The sequence below is a fragment of the Anoplophora glabripennis genome, unplaced genomic scaffold (genome assembly GCF_000390285.2).
Source record: "Anoplophora glabripennis isolate ALB-LARVAE unplaced genomic scaffold, Agla_2.0 scaffold75, whole genome shotgun sequence".
Lineage (NCBI taxonomy): Eukaryota > Metazoa > Arthropoda > Insecta > Coleoptera > Cerambycidae > Anoplophora > Anoplophora glabripennis.
In genome coordinates, this window is record NW_019416255.1 from 1,236,270 (window position 1) to 1,262,804 (window position 26,535).

General features: G+C 30.9%; 1 protein-coding gene across 2 annotated transcripts in view; it reads left to right on the top strand.

Annotated features, from left to right (window-relative positions):
• LOC108903378 (high affinity cGMP-specific 3',5'-cyclic phosphodiesterase 9A) overlaps positions 1-26,535 on the top strand; it is a 350,789-nt gene that overhangs the window by 189,124 nt on the left and 135,130 nt on the right. For both annotated transcript variants that reach the window (XM_018705534.1, XM_018705535.1), the window contains exon 3: positions 1,607-1,813. In XM_018705534.1, coding sequence (XP_018561050.1) covers positions 1,717-1,813 — 97 coding nt within the window. In that variant the 5' untranslated portion in view covers positions 1,607-1,716. The remainder of the gene's footprint in view (positions 1-1,606; positions 1,814-26,535) is intronic.

Here is a 26,535-nt window from a genome sequence, read left to right on the forward strand (position 1 = left end):
TATTATTTTTCTACTAATAAAAATAAACATTTAAGCTGACTTAATTTCAAATTAATTTTATTTATTTTAAACTATAGGAAAGCTTTTTGTAAAAATGATTAATGTTGTCAGCAAATTCTAGAAAGGATTAATCAATAGTATTTTTCAGATATTACCATTATTTAACAATGTTAAAGTAACTTATCAAAATATGTACTAGTTCTTACCTAGGAAAATATGAAAAAGTTTAGTTATTACGCCTTTTCTTCTGAAACTGATACCTACATTTCTGCGATTTTCACATTTTTTGTTTGTATGGTTTATTCAGATTTAAATATACAGGGTGTTCCAATTAAAATTTCCCACCTGGAAAATATTGGAATTAAAAAAAAACCTCAGACACGTCGATTTAGTTTTCAAGGAAGATACATTTTTCTGATGAATGGAGGTTTCAACTGGATGGTCGAGTCAACTGTCATAATTGCCGCTACTGAAGTGATGAACATCCACAAAATCCACGCGTTTTTCATGAAACTCTTACGCAGCATCCGAGGAAATTCAATATTTGGGCGGGCATAGTGGAGGACCACCTCATGGGGCCTTTCTTCCTATCGGGAAATCTAAGTGGAAATATGTACCTATCTGAATCTACTGAAAACGAATATCTACCCGATGATTGTGGAAGTATTGGAAAATGACAACGCTTTGCCAGAAAAGAATGTGTGGTTTCAGTAGGATCGTGCTCCACCACATTATGCCGTAGCTGTGCGTGATTTTCTTAATTATAACTTTCCAAATCACTGGGTAGGACGCAGAGGTTCAATTAAGTGGCCCCCCAGATAGCCAGATCTAATGCCCTTAGACTTTTTTCTATGGAAACACTTAAAATCGAATATTTATGCAACACGACCGAACTCGCTTGAGGAACTTCTTCGGCAAATTGTTGAAGAATGTCGTCAGATAACGCCTAAAATGCATCGATATATTCGTTCGGAAGTGGGAGAAGATTTTATTATTGTATGGAATTGGAGGGAAACCAATTGGAACATTTAATAAAATAACATTATTTAATTCATTGAGATTTTATATTATTCTTTAAGTGTTAAGATAAGGTTAAGGATATTCATTAAGGGTTAAGTTAAGATTTTATTGTCATATCCAAACCAAAATTTAAAAAGTCGCGTGTCGTCGTGAGCAGAATTGAAAAACCTTTAAAATAAAGTGTCACTCAAGATAGGGTGCCATTTAAATTTGAAGGGTATTTTACTCCCCTGCCTAAGGGGTAGCTTCCAAGACATCACGTGTTCCCCTTGAAAAGAAAATCGACGCGTCTCAGGGTGTTTTGTTCTTTTTTTAATTCCGATATTTTCCAAATGGGAAGTATTAATTGAAGTACCCTGTATAAGCTACGAATATATTTGCACATGCTGGTTGTAAATACTCATATACAATTTACCTCACTCAATTTTCGGTTTCTCTTCTTCAAAGGACCCAGTGAGATAAACATTTCTCAGAATCAATATTTCCCAGTTGTCATCGTACCAAATTATAAATTGCCGATGGATACCATTAAATCGTGTTTTTTTCTTCTTGGCTGCATTTCTGTGACATAAATCATCTTTTTCAGGAACGTCATAGGTATCAGCGACTCGAAACGATGGAACCTCGAGGCGGTGAAGGGGAACAGGGGGAGTTCATGGGGGCCGCTTGAGCCATGAGTCGGTTCCCACGTCTCTCATGGACCTCCCCACAACGGTGCAAGTGTTCTTCAGCGTGGGGCCGCGCCACGAGACCGCGCTTTTCCGATCAGATACTCCTGTGGATCAGATTAAAGGTAAGATTTATGTTTCAAATCACCCCCGTCTTGTCAAAAGTAATGTGTGACTTGAAATGAAGAATGAAAAATATTAACAATGACTAAGCATTTAAAATGTAACCGTATATAATCCAGTTAGGATGTCTCGATTTACTAAAGTCCCTTGGCTTACTGAAAATCTTAACTTATGATGAAATTACGAAATAAGGTTATTTCAAAATTAAAAATAATAATAGTGTAACAGATCAAGCCTAGGCGGAACATAAAGAACTTAGAACTTATTCTTATAATTTACATTAAACATAAAATATTGCTGATGAATTTACAGCGGTAACAACCTACCCAAATTAATCAATTTCGACCTATTAGTATTTTGCTTCTTATATCCAAAATGCTAGAGAGCGTTGTGTATAAACTAAAGGTTCAGTTATTGGGTATTTTTTATCTCCAGGGATTTTCAAAGCCTTCTTCAAAATAAAACGAAACTATAAATTTAAAACCAAGTCTATAACGAAAAAATATTATTATTATACATTGTATATTTAATAAATTAATTTTCACAAGAAACATTTCTAAAAAATTACATATATGACATGGATGAATCGATTTTAATGAAATTTGTGGGATATTTCGACAGATCCGCCCTGGTCTTCTATTATGTCAGTAAACCCTAACCTCCGTTCAGTGCAGGAATAAGAGAATCAGTGCTGGAATGAGGGAATCCCTTATTAATTAGGGGGATGGTCAAACACCGACCGGTATCAATCTTTCACATTCACCCAACCCAACGTCGTAACTGCACCCTACCATACCACAGAAAAAGCGAGAGATAATTCATAGATTTAAGTACTGATGCCTCAAACCGCTCAGCCACTGAGCGACCATTTATTTTAACAGAATTTTATTATTTATAGCTAAACGTTATGTCAAAAAAGTATCCGGAATGTATCAATAAAACACAATATAATCAATTAATCACCAACATTTATTTTGTCTTCTTCAAAATAGGAGCCATACATGATTTTCAACGAACAACCCAGTCGTCAAAGCACTTTTTAAATGCATATTCCGGTATGGACTTCAACTCCTTCAGCGATTTTTGTTTAATGGCTTCTGTCTACTCGAAACGTTTTACACGAAGTGGTAATTTGAGTTTGAGAAAGAGGAAAAGTCAGCATTAGGCATAACTGACGAGTTTTTGGTCAAAAATTCATTGACAATTATCGCTTTGTACATGGTACATTATCGTGATACCCAATCCAACAATTATCATTCCATAAATCTGGTATTTCGCGTTAAATACTCTCTCTCAGACTTTTTCATAAAGCCCTTATAATATTCTTTTTTGACTGTTTCTCCATCCAGAAGGAATTCTGTGTAGACAACACCACGGTAGTAAAATAAAACAAACATCATTAACTTTGATTTTTGTCGACGTTGACGTGGCTTTTTTTAATTTCGGCTCATTAGAAAAACGCCATTCCGTCGCTTGTTGACTTGTCATACTCGTAAACCCATGTCTCGTGGCCAATTATGATGCATAGCATGAATGTAAAATCCTAATTAGTTCGTTCAAACATGTCTTCAGCAACATGCTTGCTATGCTCTTTTTGAATAAAGTTCTGTTCTTTTGGAACCAACAGTGCTGTGACGCGTTTCAAACCCAAAACATCAACTAAAATGGTGTAAACTGATTCGCGAGATGTTTTGTTCATATGCCAGCTGTCTCAAACTATAATGACGCTTTGCAAGCACCATTTCCTTCACTTTATCGATGTTTCCTCAGAAGAAGACTTTGGAGGATGACCAGAACGTGGCAAATCATCAACCACTCCTCGATCATGTTCTAATGTTTTGTATCATTCATATGCTTATGTTTTCGATAAAACTGAATTATCGTATCTCTTCCCCAACATTTTCCACGATTCGGTACAAGAATTTTTGTTGATAGCACAAAATTTTAGGCAAATTCTCTGTCCGGTAACGTTATCTATAGTAAAGATCGCGTAATATACTAAGATACTAAGAAATTTAATTCTACTTTACGCGGAATTTTTAAATTATAAATTATAATTCATGATTAGTTTTTTATAATAAGCATATAATATTCGTGAACTATCTTTGTTTATTGACGTTATGCAATTCTTTTTTTTTTGTTATGTGAAAAGTGATTTTTAAACATTACCTTGTTACAGCTTTTACAGTAAAATCAGAGAGTAAAATATTTCTGAGTAGTTACACAAAACGAGGAGAAAATCAATTCATGACTAATTATTTTGGCACAGAGTTATTTATATAAAACATTTTTATTTCAGCAGAAACATACATGTGCATAATAATAATAATAATACTAGAAAATTACATAAACATAAATACAAATAATATCGATATCATTTATTTGTTAAAGTGTAGTACCTAATGAACGTGTATACACAAGCTTGAAAGTACATTTTCTAAAATCAAGAAAATATTTATTCAAGAAATTGTATTTGCTTCAAGAGTAATATGGATAATTTTTTTATATTCATCGTTCTTTCAAATAAATCACGATTTGTATAAAGACATAATTTTTAAATGGATGTGCACATTATCTTCAGATTCATTTAAATCCAAAAGTGTAGGGAATGCAAAGCATTATCTAGCAACTAATATGGCGAGATTCTAGGGTCTTATCGATCTGAGGATCCCTCATCTGCTCTTCCGCTACCTTCTTTGTACTTCCGCTCTTTCGTTTCCGAATACGGCGTAATACTTGTCGGTCAAGGGTAGAATATAAGTCTGCTATCTCTTACAAAGGGTAACACTGCACCGGAATAAAGTAATGACGTAGACAGAAATATTAGCTCGCGCCAGTTTGCGGGGGATATATTCGACATAAAGAAGCTTCCATCACAGCGGCGAGATCCAAAATGTAGAAGTTAAAATGATACTTTTAATACTTTGTCATTTAAAATGTAGAAAGATATAATATATCGATTTCAATTGTCCTGGTCAGATTCCCTTTACCGCACAAAGTGCTACATTGTGATTGGTAAAGGAGATTCAGGACTAGTACGTTTAAATAAACGCCTGTTAAGGTCTGAAAAGAGTGACTGGATCAATTTTACCACAAACTAAAATAAACAGTTTTCTTGAAAATATATTATTTCAGTGTCTATCTGTTAATAACGTCACTTCTAAATATGATATAATAGAAATAATATTTAATAGGAAAGTTGCTTCAAATTAATGAAGTCTGAGAGTAACAAAATTCTGTAGGACGGTAGTAGCTGCTACAAATCGAAATCTGACGATCTCTTTATCTTGCATCCAATCAGATGCATTGGAGGCACCTACACTCCTTGTAAGATTTCCTCTTAGGAAATTGTCTTGAAATTAAACTCTCAGAAATATAAATGTAGGTCAATGTAATGACCAAAAGCATTAACTGCCAAAATTGTCGCAACAAGTGTTAATATAGTAAAACATTTTACTCTAGTATATAAAAGAAAATGTGAGAGATCATTTTTAAATTTAGGATACGGACGTAGATTTTGATTTCAAGCACTAATCATATGCGCTCCATGGGAAATATTCATCTTGATAATTTGTATCGACACAACATAAATGTCAGTCAGCCTTTTCGGAATCCGTTACAAAAATATGTCGTTGAGTACCCCAGTAATTTAACTTTAAAATGCGCAGCATTTAGGTAGAGCGCATAGAGAGCTTACATCTCATCTGAATCAAGAATCAGGACTAGGGCCTCAGCTAAACTGAACAGCGGATGAGCGTTAGGCAGGCGAACGATAATCGTAAAGACGGTCTTATATTATGGACATATAGATCTATTTACCGCCCCTTCACACTATACGGCACGATAATTTATTGGGAAACGATAGTTAAACTGAATCGAATTGAGCATCTGTCATGCATATTTAAAAATATGCGCCACTATGCCATATCCGCACCGTGTGGACATGTAGTTATATGGCATTTAGTCGCATTCGAAGTAATTTGACAATGAAAAATTGGCTAGAATAAGTTCGACAAAATGTGTTTCTCTAAAATAGGCTACTTCGCGCTCAATATCGCCCGTCCCTTCCATCATTTCATTTAATTTTCCTTTTATTAATATGTAATAGAAATAACATTTAATAGAAAAGTTGTTTTAAAGGTATTATAATTGTATATTCAGTTTTTTTCTTATTGCAATGTTTTCTGAGAAATCCTATTTCTACTGAATATCGTGTAAATCTTTACGTACTGATTTTCTTCATTCGTTATGTTCCATCAGTTCCATAGATGTAGCATTTAGACAACATCACTCGACGGAAACAACATAAAGCGTACGCCATTTGTCACATGCTGTATGCAACACGCTAAATGCTACCTGTTGTATAACGTATATCGATAAGAATTGGTTTATTGAAAGGTGTTACCCCCACGTAATACATTGATCTATATAAAAAAATATATGAAACATTAAGGTACACTTTCGTCTCAGAATATTTTATCGACATCCAAATGTCCATCAGAAATGCATTTTTAGATGTTTATTCTATGGGCATGGTTTTTACAATAATTATTGTATGAATGTCATGAATTACGGGCCGTATTCCTTGGATCATTTACGTTGAAATATCTTAAAGTCAGTGATCTTCAAATTCAATTCATTGGAACAGATAATAATAAACTATTATACAGGGTTTTCAAAAAGTTTTAAACCCCCTCTCTACCTCAGAAAATACTGCTCAAACAAAAAAATGATTAGGACTGTAGTATAACAACCCTAGTTTCGACAAAAAATAAGTAAACGTAGTTGTGGCCAAAAATATGTGATCGTCATAAGGAATCCCTACGTTGTGTGTATACATTTTTAATTGACCGGAAGGCACTGGCTACTAACTTTGTAGAGGGGATGTTTAATTATATAAAACAAAAGCAGAGTAAATACACCTAATCTTTATTTACATACAATTCAAATTAAACATGTGACAAATAGAAAGAACAACAAAACATTAATAACCATTAAACATAAAAGGAGAGTGCCAGGCTCACCTAGAGCTCCTGCGGGGAAAGAGCATGGCAGAGAAACCCACGATCGTTGCTCTTACCACCCAAATATAAATACAAATCAACCGCTAACCAAAGGTATAAATTAAGAACCTTTGCTAATGATAAATAAGACCTGTCTCATTTAATGTGTCACTAAATGTCATCTGTTACCTCATATTAGTCATACACACTTCCAAGTAAAACTGAAGAGGTTTGGTGTTAGTTAGCCGGCAGAGCCGGAAGGTACTGGAGTCCCATACGGGAGGCAATCCAGCTATAGTTGAGATTTCGGAAGATCCTTCATAACACTGGAGTCCCATACGGGAGGCAATCGAGCTTAATCCAGATTCGTTCCGCACGGGCGAAAATGTTAGTAAACTCAACAAGGCTCGTATAGACGTGTGACATAAAGTGGACACAAGAAATCAAAGAACAACCTGATCTTGTTTAAAACAAGTTAAATGTGAAATAAAGAAGTCGTTATTGTACTATCTGGGCGGTCTCCACAAAATACATATTTGAACATGTCATAAATAATGAACAATCTTAAATAATAATTGCAACAATTTTATATTAGAAAAATATACGCCCCTAAGCGTAAGACAATGAAGGTTAAACATATACAGAATTATTATCATGAGACATCTATATTTTACGAACAACGTCATCATTACAAAAACAAGTTAGCTGTAAAACAAAGGAGTCATTATTGTAAAGTCGGGGGCGCCCACGACGATATACATATTTTAACATGAAATAAATAATGAGCAATCGTTAATAATATAACAGTATAACAATTTTACCTTAGAAAAATATATGCCCTTGAGCATAAAGCAACGGAAGCTAAACATACAAAGAATTATTATCATGAAACATCTATAAACATTACAATCATAAGATTACACAGAACAATTAACAACAAAGTACTTAAAGAATATTACCTGCTAACTAATGACACTTTAACCAATTAACTTTTCACTACTTTGACACACTGCCCGCCGATCGTCTTACTGCCGATCTCCACACTGTTCGCACTTCAACTGACTATCTTCAACTATTTAGGCTTCCTTCCAGAATTTCCTACCTAAGTGCCTGTTTTTTGTGCTTCCTTCTATCGACCGTTAATATTACTTTTTCATTGTTATACAACACCTATGTAACAGGTGACGTCGAAGTTAATAAGATAAGTACGGTTTTGCACAGGACAAATGTTGCAGGGTTTTGAGTGAGCAATCCAACGGTGACCTTGACTATGACCTTGAAGATCATTTAGAGGTCAAGTTGAAAATTTTAAATGGAACAGTATACTTTTGACCCCGGAAATCGTAAGAGCGGAAAATTTTACGTTCGAATGTGACCTTGACCTTAACCTTCAAGGTCATTTAGAGGTCAACCTGAAAATTTTAAATGGAACCGTATATTTTTGACTCCGGAAATGGAAAAAATGGAAATTTTTACGTTCGGATATAACCTTGACCATTACCTTCAAGGTCGTTTACAGGTGAAGTCGATTTTTAATAAATGACCCGATATTCTTGACTGCGGAAATTGAGTGAGCGTAAAATTAAAAACTGACCAATACCATGTCTTTGATCATGACCTAAAGGTAACTGTAACGTCAAGCGTAAGCAAAGAACTTAAGTTTAATAATGCTCTTACGAAAAAAATTTAACGGCAAACATTTTCTTAGCTATCGGATGGTGATATTGTTATGACCTCGGCCTTATTCCGAAAGTAAAAATAGCGATAACTTTCAACATAATTTTAAAGTCAAAATGGTTTTTAAAACGGGAACTCTTACATTTGCCTCCAGTAATCGAAAGGGTAACCCCGAAAACCTCGAGTACATTTTACCTTCGGAGACAGACTGTTGGAAATACTGTGACCTTGAAACTACCATGACCTCAAGGTCATGCTCAAGGTCACATTCGTACGTAAAATTTTTCGCTCTTTTCATTTCCGGAATCAAAAGTATACGGTTCTATTTAAAATTTTCAACCTAATCTCTAAATGACCTTGAAGTTCAAGGTCATATCTGAACGTAAAAATTTCCATTTTTTTCATTTCCGGGTTCCATTTAAAATTTTCAGGTTGACCTCTAAATGACCTTGAAGGGCATGGTCAAGGTCACATTCGAGCGTAAAATTTTCCACTCCTACCATTTCCGGGGTCAAAAGTATACGGTTCCATTAAAAATTTTCAATTTGACTTCTAAATTACCGTCAAGGTCATGATCAAGGTCATGGTCAAGGTCGCCGTTGAATTGCTCACTCAAAACCCTGCAACTTTTGTCTTAATAATTTTTTTGTTTGAGCAGTATTTTCTGAAATAGAGCGGTTCCAAACTTTTTGAAAACCCTCTATAATAAAATAATATATAATAATACAAATATATATATATAAAACAATTAGTATTTCGAAGACGTAAACCAAATTTTCGTTTTTAATTTTATTTACTTATAAGGACTAGAAAGTGTAGGGCGAAGCATCTTGTTATAATGTTTATTTTCGGAGATAGTTGATACTTTCGAGGATGGATGTTTTATTTTAAACTCAATACCTACCTGTTTATCAAAGTAGGCCTTAAATATAATGAAACATTCAAAAATGAAATAATGCGCAGCACATTATTTTGGAAAAAATGAAATTAGTTAACGTCCAATATAAATGGAAGGACCCGTATAACGGAAACTAATTTTATTAAAATACAAATTGATTAGGTGCAACTTTTATTTGAGACATGTTATTGTGTTATTGATATTAACGGAGCTATAGAAGAATCCATCTTAAATGGAACATTCCTTATATAGCCTCCAGTTACAAAGTAAGTGGCACTTCTCCAAAAATATAAATAACTCCCCTACTTCGTCTATGGAAAATGTATTTCTTTAACACCCTACCCTATCACGTTTATATGATTTTTTTGTTTTGATGATGTGTGAGTAAAATCGGTCACAAATCATCACATATTCCACGTAAAACTGTTTATAATCAGCTAAAGCGACAATGTTAATCTCATTTTCAAATTTTCGTATGCAAACAAGGTTTTATCTGTATTAAAATGTAATTGAATTGTTTCCAGTTTAATTTGAGCTGCTGATAAGCTTTTTTATAACAAAATATTTACTATTGCGTTAATTTCAGAATAACTTTCATAATTATTAATACTAACATGTATTGTCATACTATATCAACATATCATACCTAATATCTCCTATACCTAGCAGATTGTGTACAGAATACTCGTATATCTAAAGTACAAAATGTTTTTTGTCCAATTCTATATTACCTATTTTAGTTCTCTTTCAGATTATAAATATTTTTCCAAACAGATTTCTGATATTCCCAACAATAACATTCCATGAAATTTGTCACAGTTATTTAAGTAAATTTATCTAGAAGCTACACTAACAATGTTTTAATATTTGCGGCACATAGTTTAAATTCTAGCATTAACTCTTATGTTTTCCCTAAACGAGGTATCCGGCCTCGTTTAAAATTCATCGTACTGAGACAGGCAACGTTCATTAAATTTTTACGAGATTTAAACAAAATTAAGTTATATACAATATCTATGTAACATTCCTCTACGTTGCGTCGCAGCATGTAGTGCAATTTTACTTATTTAGAACATCAAGACTGTCAAGCTGTTAAACGGCTTGTACCAATTATTATTAAATTTAGCAATTTCCAATTTTAATGTCTAGATATATAATACAAGGAAATGATACATTTGGTAAATATTTTATGAGTTTTATGAGTTAGAGTGAACATAGATTAGATAGATATACTTAATTACTAAATAGCATTCGTACTTTTGACAAGTTATCGATAATATATGAAGGTTCAAGAAACAGTTCAAGTCTTGAGAGTAGGCACCTACTTTTATGAAAGTTATATCTTTTTTAGATTCTAGATTTTAGAAATATATGTAGAAATATTTATTTTTTGATGTACAATGTGTTCAAAATTAGTAAAAATATAATATTTGTTTTAAAATGCAAGGAGTAAATAATACTTTATTTCATTTTGTATATTGTATTGTATTTAACAATAATTGCTTAGATATGGTCTAACATTTTATCATTTATCCCAAAAATGGTTTATTCAAGCTAACATGCAGCAGGAATAAATTGTTGTAAAGCCCTGATTGAGTGCATAATACTGAGCCAAATATTAAATAACATGGAAGATAAAAGATTTCTAAATGAAAGTATATTGTAATGTTATTTTTTTTAGTCGTGGAATTTTTATGTACCTTTGAATATCTCAAATTGTCAAATGGGAAAATCTACTTACCTTCAATTGCTTAAGAAAGTAGACACTAGTCTAGAAATTTATACTTCTTTTTATCATGATAAATTATTCTTAAATAAAATTTTGGTTAATATGAATATTTATTAATTTTGAAATTAAAATTCTTCAAAACAAAACAAACTTGAAAGTAATATTTTTCTATAGAATGTAAAACAAAAAAAAATCTATTATCTCTAGGGCTGGTTCTTTAGAAGAAACTATCACTGAATGAAATCCTGCTTTTCAAAAAAAATTTATATTAAATTAAATAGATTTTTTTTTAGTTTGACACAATTTAGATAAAATTATATTTTTCCTACGCAACCTACGCCAATACTATTTACTAATTAACTTATTTCTAATTACAATTATCTATCAAATCTCTTACAATTATTTTCCAATTTTTGGACACAGTTTCTATCCTTCCGTTCACTTTTTGTGCTCCTGTTTCGTTTTTCTATGTCTACTTCAATTCTCGTACTGAACTGCTATGCTCCAAGAATAAATCTGCTACCATCTATCTGCTTCTCTATATTACAGCTGGTATTCGGTTTGATATTGATGGGTATCTGGTCTTCCACAGGAGACTATCCTCTGGGAAATGTTGATATGTTAATATTTGTCAATGATTTACCTTTTTCAATTCCTGTTAATGTATTATATACTCAATTTCTGTCTTCTTTATTTATTTCTGAACCTTTTAATTATTTAAATTATCTTTTCTTAGTATTTCTCTCAACTTTCTGACTAATTCTCCTTCCTTCAATTTTTCGAAAATCAACTAACTCACTTTTTTTTTCTTTTTCGTCTCTAAGTAACCGCAGTCCTGTTTTTACATTTCAATTTTTCATTGTTAACTACTTAATTTACTTAATACTATTTTATAATAATTTCAAAGTTATATAAAAAATCTATTTATTATAATTTTACCATTACTTTTTATTTTCTTGACAAGCGATTTCTGTCCGATATTTCCTTCTTTCATTTTTACCCCTTTCTTATATCGTCCCTCTTATCACGTAGGGGCGTATAATCCAAGAAATAGATATACACATCGCCTCAGTTCAATACATTAATTTTCTGTTTAATTTTTTTAATTTCCAAACCAATATTTATGTTATTAAATACATCACATTTCCATACATCTCAATATATTTACGAGAAAAATATATTTTTCTTACTTCACTTACGCTAGTAGTAAAAATAGATACCTACATTATAATTTTTACATGTAAGTATACCTTACTTAATTGTATTGATGGTTTACATAAAATTAGTACTTTACGTAAGGTACTTCCTTTCTATGATAAAAATACACAACTTGTTACATGTATTATAAGTTTAGCTAGGTATATTAGAGTTTTCTACAGATTTACGTATGACGTGTAGGTACTTTCTTTCCATAGTAAAAATACAAATAATTGCAGAGTTCTACAGAGCGTTAGTACCTTTACATATCGAATTATTTCCATCTAAAATGGGTATAATCATGGCAAATTCACATTAATCGTCCTACCAATAAACTTACGGCGTTTTCGACCATACATCCGGTATAATTATTCTTTAAACAATTAGTACAACTAATTTATTTAGAATTAATTTGCGTTTGCTTTTGCTACCGTAAATTGAAACGAAGGATGGCGGTTAGTTTTGCGGAAGTTAAAGGAATTTTGCATTCCAACTGACGGAAGACGGAATCTCTCGGAGGATTGCCACGTGGAGCCCCAAGGGGCTTTAAAGGGCCAGGAAGAATGTCTTTAACTATTTTTCTCTTATAATTGAAGACAAACAGCCTGTACAGCCCTAAGTGGATAGCTGTCAAATTATTCTTTTATAGATAATGATATATAGTCGCACATAATGTAAGTGTATTATCATATATTGTGAAGGGTCGTTTAAATTAATAATTTCTACAGGATGATAGAATTTTCTTAAAAAAAAAGAATAAAGAATACGTTCAAAATGGCGGCAAAGAGGAAATGTTCAAATTACAAAATAATTTAAATGAGCATTTTGAATTTAAGAATTTTCGAATTAAAACCTTATATTCGTAATTAGCGGAAGCCACCGAGTAACAAGTATTAGCCACAATCCTCAAATTTTGGATGTTTTTCCGATTCTTATATCCTCCATATTGGATCCGCCATCTTATATTCAGGAATTGTCGGATTCGTAACAGTGACCCCAAAAATCCGCGGTAACAAAATTATGTCAAAAATATTGAATAGAAAAATATGACTTAAAGGGGTAAGTGCGGCCCTGGCCTGTAGGTGGTTTCCAACCCTTTGAGGGATATTACATATTGTAACTAATTCGCAATGTACACAAAGAAGCACGAATGAAAATTACCTGACCGAACTTTGGATTATAAATAAAAATTAATTATTAGTGTAGCAAACCATAAAATAGTATAAAATTGTTAACATAAAGATTCTGAATATAAATAAGTACCTAACAATTAAGGATATCACGTAGTATAAAAATTAATAATTTTAAATTTAATTCACAAGTATAAATTAATTTTTCAAAAGAATGCATGACATAGACAGTTGTAAACACTCAATACATTGAGAAAACAGAAATTAATCCTAGAGTGACGTATAACAAATAAAGGCCAAATATCTATAGATGAATCTGGTATACATATCATGAGAAGACGAGTAACTGTATAGAAGATATATCAATGGAACTTAAGTCATAGTATGAAAATTTTTATCAGTTGTCAAACTAAATTATAATTTTAATCAAATGTCAAAACTAAAGAACGAAAATCAGGTACCTAAAATAAAATTTGAAGTTCACTAAAAACAAACAGATAGCTATAACCTAAAAATGATATTTTCTATTGCATCAAACTTTAGTTAAAAGATGCAGAAAAAAACTAAAGAACTTACCTGACTAAAAATAAATCAAGCCCAACAATCATATTTCCAAAAAACTTTACAAAATCCTCGAGATCGATCTAAATTATCAATACAACGGCCATATTTAGTTAGACTAGAATTTTATGTCAAAAAGACCTATAAGACCTATAAGATGGGCAAAATACAATAGAACAAGATGTGTTGAGAATTGACTAACTAAAAGTAATTGCTAATACAGTTACAATTTTTTTTTGTATTGTATTTGATTTTACTAAATTAGATAAGAGTACAAAATTGATAAAAATAATCTTTATTAGTGTTAAAAAAGGTATTTATAATTTGAGCTACAATTTTAAGTTATTGGTCAACCCACAACAAAATTTGTTGAATAAAAGTGTATTAAAGTTGAATCTCTATTTTTTTGTGTTGCATTGTACTTATTTGTGTATAAAAGTCAATAGAACCGAATCCTGAGATCGAAAATAGTAAAACANATTTTTTTTGTAAGATGTATCCACGTGTCTTTATCGAGGTCTTTACTGAATTGGTTTGGGTTATTCTTGATGACGTCTCTTTAAATATATTGAGAAAAATGAGGATGCAATTAGATGGCGCACCTGTAAATTTTTCATATTCAGTGAGAAATTATTTAAATCGAAAATTTAGTAATAAATGGATAAGTAGGAATGGTGCATGTCAGTGACCACGTAGGTGTCCAGACCTCACCGTAATGAACATCTTTGTTGCGAGCTATGTAAAAAATCTTGTACACAATGTTGAACCTACTACTTGCGATGATATTGGAGGGAAGGATTAGAGATGTATTTGCGTGTGAATATCATTTGAAGATAGAATAAGATGCTGTATTCAAGATAATGGTTATCAATTCGTACATCAATTAAAATTTTTCTTTGTTTCTTCTAAAAGTAAAATTTCCTTTTATCATTATCATGACAATATTCAAAAAAGTTTTCTAATAAAAAATATTATTTTATAAGCAGANTTTAAACAGCAATAACTTGGTTATTTTAAATGGAACATCCAGTATATTTTTACTTTGGGAGTTGGGAAATTTAAAACTCTTTCAAACTGTGTATAGGTTCCTTATACCTATCTCTAACGGTATTGGAGATATTTGTGCCGTTTGTTTTTTATCGATTTTTTTTTAAGATGTATCCACGTGTCTTTATCGAGGTCTTTCTTTATTGAATTGGTTTGGGTTTCCTTGATGACGTCTCTTTAAATATATTGAGAAAAATGAGGATGCAATTAGATGGCGCACTTGCAAATTTTCCATATTCAGTGAGAAATTATTTAAATCGAAAATTTAGTAATAAATGGATAAGTAGGAATGGTGCATGTCAGTGACCATGTAGGTGTCCAGACCTCACCGTAATGAACATCTTTGTTGCGAGCTATGTAAAAAATCTTGTACACATTGTTCAACCTACTACTTGCGATGATATTGGAGGGAAGGATTAGAGATGTATTTGCGTGAGAATATCATTTGAAGATAGAATAAGATGCTGTATTCAAGAGAATGGTTATCAATTCGTACATCAATTAAAATTTTTCTTTGTTTCTTCTAANATTTATTAATTTTGAAATTAAAATTCTTCAAAACAAAACAAACTTGAAAGTATTATTTTTCTATAGAATGTAAAACAAAAAAAAATCTATTATCTCTAGGGCTGGTTCTTTAGAAGAAACTATCACTGAATGAAATCCTGCTTTTCAAAAAAAATTTATATTAAATTAAATAGATTTTTTTTTAGTTTGACACAATTTAGATAAAATTATATTTTTCCTACGCAACCTACGCCAATACTATTTACTAATTAACTTATTTCTAATTACAATTATCTATCAAATCTCTTACAATTATTTTCCAATTTTTGGACACAGTTTCTATCCTTCCGTTCACTTTTTGTGCTCCTGTTTCGTTTTTCTATGTCTACTTCAATTCTCGTACTGAACTGCTATGCTCCAAGAATAAATCTGCTACCATCTATCTGCTTCTCTATATTACAGCTGGTATTCGGTTTGATATTGATGGGTATCTGGTCTTCCACAGGAGACTATCCTCTGGGAAATGTTGATATGTTAATATTTGTCAATGATTTACCTTTTTCAATTCCTGTTAATGTATTATATACTCAATTTCTGTCTTCTTTATTTATTTCTGAACCTTTTAATTATTTAAATTATCTTTTCTTAGTATTTCTCTCAACTTTCTGACTAATTCTCCTTCCTTCAATTTTTCGAAAATCAACTAACTCACTTTTTTTTTCTTTTTCGTCTCTAAGTAACCGCAGTCCTGTTTTTACATTTCAATTTTTCATTGTTAACTACTTAATTTACTTAATACTATTTTATAATAATTTCAAAGTTATATAAAAAATCTATTTATTATAATTTTACCATTACTTTTTATTTTCTTGACAAGCGATTTCTGTCCGATATTTCCTTCTTTCATTTTTACCCCTTTCTTATATCGTCCCTCTTATCACGTAGGGGCGTATAATCCAAGAAATGGATATACACATCGCCTCAGTTCAATACATTAATTTTCTGTTTAATTTTTTTAATTTCCAAACCAATATTTATGTTATTAAATACATCACATTTCCATACATCTCAATATATTTACGAGAAAAATATATTTTTCTTACTTCACTTACGCTAGTAGTAAAAATAGATACCTACATTATAATTTTTACATGTAAGTATACCTTACTTAATTGTATTGATGGTTTACATAAAATTAGTACTTTACGTAAGGTACTTCCTTTCTATGATAAAAATACACAACTTGTTACATGTATTATAAGTTTAGCTAGGTATATTAGAGTTTTCTACAGATTTACGTATGACGTGTAGGTACTTTCTTTCCATAGTAAAAATACAAATAATTGCAGAGTTCTACAGAGCGTTAGTACCTTTACATATCGAATTATTTCCATCTAAAATGGGTATAATCATGGCAAATTCACATTAATCGTCCTACCAATAAACTTACGGCGTTTTCGACCATACATCCGGTATAATTATTCTTTAAACAATTAGTACAACTAATTTATTTAGAATTAATTTGCGTTTGCTTTTGCTACCGTAAATTGAAACGAAGGATGGCGGTTAGTTTTGCGGAAGTTAAAGGAATTTTGCATTCCAACTGACGGAAGACGGAATCTCTCGGAGGATTGCCACGTGGAGCCCCAAGGGGCTTTAAAGGGCCAGGAAGAATGTCTTTAACTATTTTTCTCTTATAATTGAAGACAAACAGCCTGTACAGCCCTAAGTGGATAGCTGTCAAATTATTCTTTTATAGATAATGATATATAGTCGCACATAATGTAAGTGTATTATCATATATTGTGAAGGGTCGTTTAAATTAATAATTTCTACAGGATGATAGAATTTTCTTAAAAAAAAAGAATAAAGAATACGTTCAAAATGGCGGCAAAGAGGAAATGTTCAAATTACAAAATAATTTAAATGAGCATTTTGAATTTAAGAATTTTCGAATTAAAACCTTATATTCGTAATTAGCGGAAGCCACCGAGTAACAAGTATTAGCCACAATCCTCAAATTTTGGATGTTTTTCCGATTCTTATATCCTCCATATTGGATCCGCCATCTTATATTCAGGAATTGTCGGATTCGTAACAGTGACCCCAAAAATCCGCGGTAACGAAATTATGTCAAAAATATTGAATAGAAAAATATGACTTAAAGGGGTAAGTGCGGCCCTGGCCTGTAGGTGGTTTCCAACCCTTTGAGGGATATTACATATTGTAACTAATTCGCAATGTACACAAAGAAGCACGAATGAAAATTACCTGACCGAACTTTGGATTATAAATAAAAATTAATTATTAGTGTAGCAAACCATAAAATAGTATAAAATTGTTAACATAAAGATTCTGAATATAAATAAGTACCTAACAATTAAGGATATCACGTAGTATAAAAATTAATAATTTTAAATTTAATTCACAAGTATAAATTAATTTTTCAAAAGAATGCATGACATAGACAGTTGTAAACACTCAATACATTGAGAAAACAGAAATTAATCCTAGAGTGACGTATAACAAATAAAGGCCAAATATCTATAGATGAATCTGGTATACATATCATGAGAAGACGAGTAACTGTATAGAAGATATATCAATGGAACTTAAGTCATAGTATGAAAATTTTTATCAGTTGTCAAACTAAATTATAATTTTAATCAAATGTCAAAACTAAAGAACGAAAATCAGGTACCTAAAATAAAATTTGAAGTTCACTAAAAACAAACAGATAGCTATAACCTAAAAATGATATTTTCTATTGCATCAAACTTTAGTTAAAAGATGCAGAAAAAAACTAAAGAACTTACCTGACTAAAAATAAATCAAGCCCAACAATCATATTTCCAAAAAACTTTACAAAATCCTCGAGATCGATCTAAATTATCAATACAACGGCCATATTTAGTTAGACTAGAATTTTATGTCAAAAAGACCTATAAGACCTATAAGATGGGCAAAATACAATAGAACAAGATGTGTTGAGAATTGACTAACTAAAAGTAATTGCTAATACAGTTACAATTTTTTTTTGTATTGTATTTGATTTTACTAAATTAGATAAGAGTACAAAATTGATAAAAATAATCTTTATTAGTGTTAAAAAAGGTATTTATAATTTGAGCTACAATTTTAAGTTATTGGTCAACCCACAACAAAATTTGTTGAATAAAAGTGTATTAAAGTTGAATCTCTATTTTTTTGTGTTGCATTGTACTTATTTGTGTATAAAAGTCAATAGAACCGAATCCTGAGATCGAAAATAGTAAAACAAGCATCTAACATCAGGTGGCAAAGGAAAAGGTAAACTACAGGGTGAGACAAAAATCGGTTTGTATTTCACAATGATCATTTACACAAACAAAATAAAATAACACAACACACTACACAACAAAAACAACTCGGGCAAAAATAATAATATTATTTACACAACACAACTTTGACACACAAAATTATATAGTTTCATAACAATATATTAGGTATATTTTTTTGGTATGTTGTTTATCAACTTACATTTATATGTTTGGTAGTATGGTTTTTTCACATTGTTTTGCACTAACATTCGTTATTTGATCTTAGGCGTGGAATTAACCCCCTCGTAGGTGTGAGTGTGGATTTAATTTGCATATACAGTGTGTCCCGGTACTTGTTACAAAAAAGTCGTGTACAAACAGATGAGGTCAAAATAATATCAGTTCTTTATATATATTTTTGTTCATATGGGCCTTTGTTAACAAGTTACGGTTCCTCAAAGGTGATAATTAAAAAGTTATTTTTATTTACAGTCTCTGAACTATTAACTTCAGCATGATGCAAATTTGGTGATCGATAACACCTGCATCAAAAATAAATTCTCTGAAGAATTTGCTAACGATAATACCCTCTTGGTTCAACTCGATAAAATTAACAGTTTGGGAAATATTTGTGATTTTATGTACATATCGAGCGGCGCCTCCACCATTTCTTGTTTTTAATTTTTAATTGGACATAATTAATATGTTACAACCATAAATATTTTTAAAATAAACCCTGTATATTTCTTTCCAATGCTCAAAATATTATTTTAAAATGTTTTCTCAAAGTATTTATGGATTGATCCATTTCGTTATAAAACTTTACCTTATCCTCACTACTTCACCCGATATATTATTTTAATAACAATATACCGTACATATGTGTTGGTTTATGATTGGATGTTTTAGCGATTTACTAAAAATTACCTGGTAAATCGATTTTAGGGTTGCAGATTCGGATTCAGTATCAAGAATACACAAAGTCTATGTACAGAACTTTTTTTGTAGGACTGTGTAATAGTCTTTCTTACCGAACTATATAAATTTCTACATTGATTTATTTTTATTTTCGGTCTACTAACATGTTTTGTTTGCCAACTGCTCAAACCAGTTTAATGTATCGAATTTTGATTTGAAGAGTAGGTATGTGACATTTGATGCGCCAGGACTAGTAAGATAAAGCATGTTATATTAGATATTAATCAGTTTTTCTTAATTAATTAATTAATTAATTAATTTATTTATTTATTGATACACTGTCCTACAGGTGTAAAAACCCAACTACAGAACACGAGGGTACAAAATTATAGTAGAAACATTAAGAGTAATAAACAACAATGGATAAAAGTACAATAAAACAAAAACATGCTTAAAAGCTATTTTGTAAGTAATATAAAAATTAAACGTTAATAATTAAAAGCTGCAATAAAAAAATAGTATATAAACACATCAGTTAAAATATAGTGATTTTATTTTGGGAACGCTGGAATTAAAAATATCGAACCGATTGGCTAATAAATTACAATAATTACACATTGTGTAGGTAGGTATATCTGGTGTACGTATTTGTATATATTTGTACATGGTGTAGATAAATAAAAAGTGTTTCTTTCCCTCACTTGAACTGACCCTCGGAACGTAAAAATTAAGTTGATGCAAAAGATCTGGACAGTTAATTTGGTTATTCAAAATTTTAGATAAAAATAGTACACAGTGGCACTGACGCCTTAAGACTTTTCAACGAATGTCGATCTAATAAGTCGGATTGTGGAAATCCAATAGGTGGAAAAATACCATCTATTTTACAATTTAGAGATTTAACAAATTTTATTTGTACTGCCCTCGATATTCTGTACGAATGATTTATAGTGATCAAACGGGTGCAGCATACTCAAGCTTAGATCTAGCACAAGAATAATATAAAGTTTTTAGCGTATTTGGACAAAACCTTTATTGTTTCTGACTATGAAACCATACGACTTACAAGCTTCAGATATTATTTTTTCAATATGCGAATTGAAAGATAACTTATCATCAAAAATAACACCGAGCTCGCAAAAAGTGTTAGGTCGAGTTAAAAAAGTAACACCGCTAAAATTAAAGTCAAACATTATTTTTGATGGTTTTAAAGTTAACGAGGAAGTCTATTCAATTGGCACCAGTTATCAATTTGATTAAAATTATTTTGAAGATTTATACAATCGTCGATGTTTTCAATGAATGAGAATATTTTCAAGTCATCAACGTAGAGGTAATTAATATCTAAGCAATTGGTTATATCATTGATAAAAACGTTGAACAGTAGGGGCCCAAGAACAGATCCTTGCGGGACTCCCGACGTGGCTAAGTAATCTACAGATCCTTTAAGTAGGACATACATACGTAGGAATCTATTTGATAAATAAGATTTAAATAATTGTAATAGGGAATTTGAGAGACCAAAACTGATAAGCTTTGATAGTAATATTTGATGGTCAAGTATGACGAACGCCTTTGAAAAATCTGTATAAATAACATCTGTTTGCAGTTGTTTATCAATGGATTCAGTTATAAACTGTGTGGCTGTTATTCAGTTAGAAGTTGTTGATCTACCTTTCATAAATCCATGCTGACGAACTGAAATTTTGCTACTGACATTGTGATAAATACGACTGTGAAGGTTTTACTGAAGTTACATAAAATAGAAATTGGGCGAAAATTTGATATATTGATATTGATTTAATGTTCCTTTTATGCCACAACAATTTTCTGCATCTGTCAAACTATGATCATTTTTTATTTCCATTTTTGTCATAAATGTTTTTGTCTTTTTTTATTGCTTCAACTAAAAATATGTGTAATTGTTGCCTATCCTATAATTGAATTCCTCTGTTTGGGTACTTGTTCACTTAAAAAAATAAATAAAATAAATTCTTCAAGCATATAATTTTGAATAAAAATCGAGTTTAATATTTCAGAAATACTTTTTCATCCACAACATCTTTCCAACGTACGAAGTGAATTACATTATGTGTGAGTTGTGAATTGTATTATGTGTTTGCATACTCTGAAAAACATTTTAAGCATGATTATATTGCTCAGAACATGACATATCTTTCTTATGTCGTCTTTGGTGGGGGGCAAATAAACAATTGTGAAGGTATAATACACAATTTCTTTGAACCAGAAAATGACTTTTGTGTAAACAAACACAGCAATCAATCGTATTAAGAGACTATATTGTTTTATTAAGTTTACATAAAAATTACTATGATAATTGATTGCGACGGGCCTGGTGACGTAATCGCGTAGTCCGTCGGAGCTGGGGGCTGCAACATCGGGGCTGATGGAGCCTCGTGGAGCGGTATTTTGGAAAATTGGAAACATCGGTGAAAATTTGATCGAGTTTCACCATGCAGATGCTCTCGATCCAGATAGTCATCACCTTTGACTGTGACGGCGACCGGTTTATTGTGGTTTTCCAGTCCCGATTGGAAAGATACGTGAAATTTGAACTGCAAATATGACACCAGACATCACTCGATTGGCATTTGTTAGGCGCACTATACACGATGTATATCACCAAATCGAAACGTTACTAGGCCCGCCTGTATTTAGGAAACCAGGCAAGTTAGCTCCTGATCGTACCAAAGTCGCGGATACATTTTTGATTTTAAGATTTATCTCGGGCAAGTATTTTTAATTTAATTCCATTATTTTTTCTATTTTATAAAATCCTCAGTAACAGAAGGTAATAACATTTCCAGTTTAATTAACAACTTTTACAAATGCTGCCGCAGTTTCTGCCAGCACTTGCATTTATATTGTGATAATTACAATGTAACATTATACAGACCGCTTCAACGTTGTAATTACTTGGCTGCACATTGCCAATTCCTGGGTCTAATTAAATTTTGGTCTGTTATTTACTAAACTTCCTCATTTTGTGCGACCTTACTTATGAAGCTTCACAGAGACTGTGTTGTTCAGTAATCGATATAATTTCTGTTCCATTATCGAAGTTATTATTACGTAATAAATTAATATTTGACCGGTTGCCCGATTTCATTAAAGAAGCCTAATAAGTATATTAATAACTCCTGGAGAATTTTAAGTAATTCATTATTTATTCATCAACGGTTAATGGACTGCTGCTTTGAAAGAAAACATCGTTGCGCAATAAATAATAAATTGATTGGTGTGAATGATCAAAGAGTTTTCGATCAAATTTGATCTTTGGGAGTTCATAGTTGAAATTAATTTTCATAAACCCAATTTCTTTACGAGAATTAAGTAAAAATAAATTTCTGGTTGGGTGTAATTTCCTTTTCTTAAAAAAGTTACTCAAGTAATATCAAGAGTATCTCCGAGTAAAAACTTTTAATTGAATGAATTTGTCTGAAATAATTTGAGAGAATATACACGGAGATTAAGTTTTATAAACAAACAAACTTCCAAGGTCGACGTAACTTTAAAAAATAATCTATACTTTATTGAATAATTTTTTTCTCATGAGTGTTATAAAGTATAATTGTCAGGTTAAGAAAAATACCAAATTTATCATATTGATTTTGTCAGATATAAATTTTTACAATCGCTATTTGGTGGATCATGTTGTCCCAAATGTATTTACTGTGTATATTTTGTAAAACTATAGTCTTTTCGTACACTGTAAAAAATTTCACTTCAATTTCACTCAATTTTAGTAAATAATGTATCAATTTCTGTCCACACCCGATTGAGTGAAATTTTCACTCTATTAGTATGAGTATAACTGAGTGAAATGAGTGAGTTACTCGAATTCGAGTTACTGCTAACTGTCAATTGAGTGATTCTATTCTGAGTATATAAAACCAATTTAGAGTTGACTTTTTCTCCAATATGATTTAAATTTAACTATTATTGAGTAATTTTTTACTCAGACTTGGTTTATATTCTCTTTAAATTTTAATTTAAATATGGTTTCTACACGGATCTGTTTTAGAAACAATATTTTAGATCTCAATTAAATGAATTGGTGAACTGATCGAACGAATAGATTAACCTATATTGTACGTTACAAATACGTAATTATAGATAACAATTAAACCATCCGTTTATTTAACCAAATATTAATCGAGACTTAATATATTGTCTTTAATTATTATAATTAAATCCCTGCATTTAAATACAATTTTCACTAATATAACCAGATCAACCGATACCTATCCAACTCCAAAGCACACCATACGCCATACTGCCATCCACCACGCTACGGTCACGAGATAACCTAATGGGACGATAGGGACAGACAAAGACAATGCATCTGGATGTGAAAAAGGGTGGGATCACTCAGTAATGAGGACATTTACTCTGATTTAGGTACAAGTGCACCAAATACGTGTTTACATGAAGAATTTATTTAAGGAGTGAAAGTACTCTGGTTTAGTTTAATACAATCACAAATGAGTAAAATGATCAAAATGCCCAATATTGAGCGAAAAAGTACTCAATAATTAATATATTTCCTTCATTTTCCTTTATTTTCCTAATATTTCCTTGTATATATTAATAGTATCAATTGCACAGAAAATTTCGGAGATCACCTTATTTCGTATGCTGACGATACTGCAATCATTTATTCTGGTATTAACTGGCCTGATCTGTATAATACTGCTGAATCTGAATTAAAAAAATACAAATGTGGCTTAACTTCAATAAATTAAGTTTAAATATAAAAAAAAATTTTAACTTTTAGTTTAACAAATACGGATCAGCCTAATACCGAAGTGTTAAAAATTCATAACACTGATTGTTCTAACAGTAATGATTGTGTCCGTATATACAGAAAGTACATGACATTAAATACCTAGGTATTATCCTAGATCAGCACTTAAGATGGGATGAGCATGCTTTTTATGTATCAAGAAAGCTTAGACAACTAGCACACGAATTCTACACTTTAAGACAAATTTTATCACAACAGAATTTAACCATGTTAAACAGAATCAATCATACGGTATTGTATAACAGCATGGGGTGGTTCAAGTAACACCTTCTTACATAATGTTCAAGCTGTTCAAAACACCATAATAAAAATTATATTTAAAAGAAATAAATTTTATTCATCTGATCAGTTATACAAGGAAACAGGTTTTTTTAATGTAAGAAATATTTTTACCTATCATTGTTTGCTGTGGACTTTCAACAATAAAACTACATATATTGTGCAAAAAATAAAGAGACTAGATTTGTAAAGAATTTATCCGTAAGCCTGCCTTTAATTAAAAAAGCCCATATACAACATTCAATATTTTTCTATGGCCATAAACTCTATAACATGCTTCCAATTGAAATAGAGAAAGTTGAACATTTTAAAAAATTAAAAAGCTGTGTAAAATTATACATTAAACAACATCAGACTTTTTTCAATATTTATAACTTGTGCCTACATGGTGCATTGTGCTTTTGCATTGCTTGTCTCCTCTCATTTTTTCTCCTACATTTCTGTGTTTTCTGTTATGATTAAAATATTAGGTATATTCTTGTGCTCGCTGTGCTATAATTTAAATTGTAGATTATTTTGAAAGGTTATAGCATTACAAACACTCCGATGTTTAGGCTAACTTTTAAATTTGCATGCACATGTGTGCATTTAATTTAATTTAATTTAATTTAATTTAATTTAATTTAATTTAATTTAATTTAATTTAATTTATAGTAATAGCCATCCAGATGTAATGTACTTAATTCAATGTATTATTAAATAAATAAAATGAAAAATGAAATAATATTCTCAATAACCATTAATACATTTGAAGATGTTAAACATGCGCCAACGCAAGAAAATATATTAGATATAAGTTAACGAATAAATTTGATGGACTGAAGAATATTTATTTGGGTTAAAGAAATTATTTATAAAAAAAAATAAAATTATCCGTTTATTGACGTTTTAGAGGATTACATATGATGTTTTATATTAATTCCATGCCAAATCACTGAAGTCGTAACGTGACTATTTTTAATTTTTCTGATATTTAGTTATGATTTAGTACCCATTTAGAGCAGCTTTCATGAATTTTTTCAATTTTTTTTTTCAACCCCTTAATAAGTTATGAGCATATGAATACTTTGGATAACAAATTTTCCCGTAACTTGCCAAAACCTAAAGATGTCAAACTTTTTTTTCATTTTATTCATTTTGAGACGCAGTTTTTAGATTTTTGAGTTTTTTTTTAATTTTTAAACCAAAAAAGTGCTTTTTGAAAAAGAGTGGCATTTTTTTTTCAAAAAATTCTCAAAGAAATCGTCTTTCGACCTGAAAATTTATGAGGCAGGTTCTAGAGTGGGATTTTTTAATTTTTTTTTTCGAATTAAGAAAAGATATTTTTTGTATTTTAATTTTTTACATATACTGTACGCTATTAAAAAAAATGTATTATAGAAGTAAACCATGATAATTAATTAAAAATACCATGTTTTTAAAACTGCTTCTACAAATATTGTCATTATTAAATATCTAAATTATTATTTTACTAAATATTCCGATTTTTTTTTCAATATTAAAAAGTTTGTTTTGTGTAATGCCATAACATTTGCTATATTTTTGACTATCTGTAATTAGAGAAAACATATACAGGGTGGGCCACCAGCAACGCCTCGGTCGCTAGTGACCAAACGACAAATGTTACAGAAACCTGTTTAGGTGGGTATGT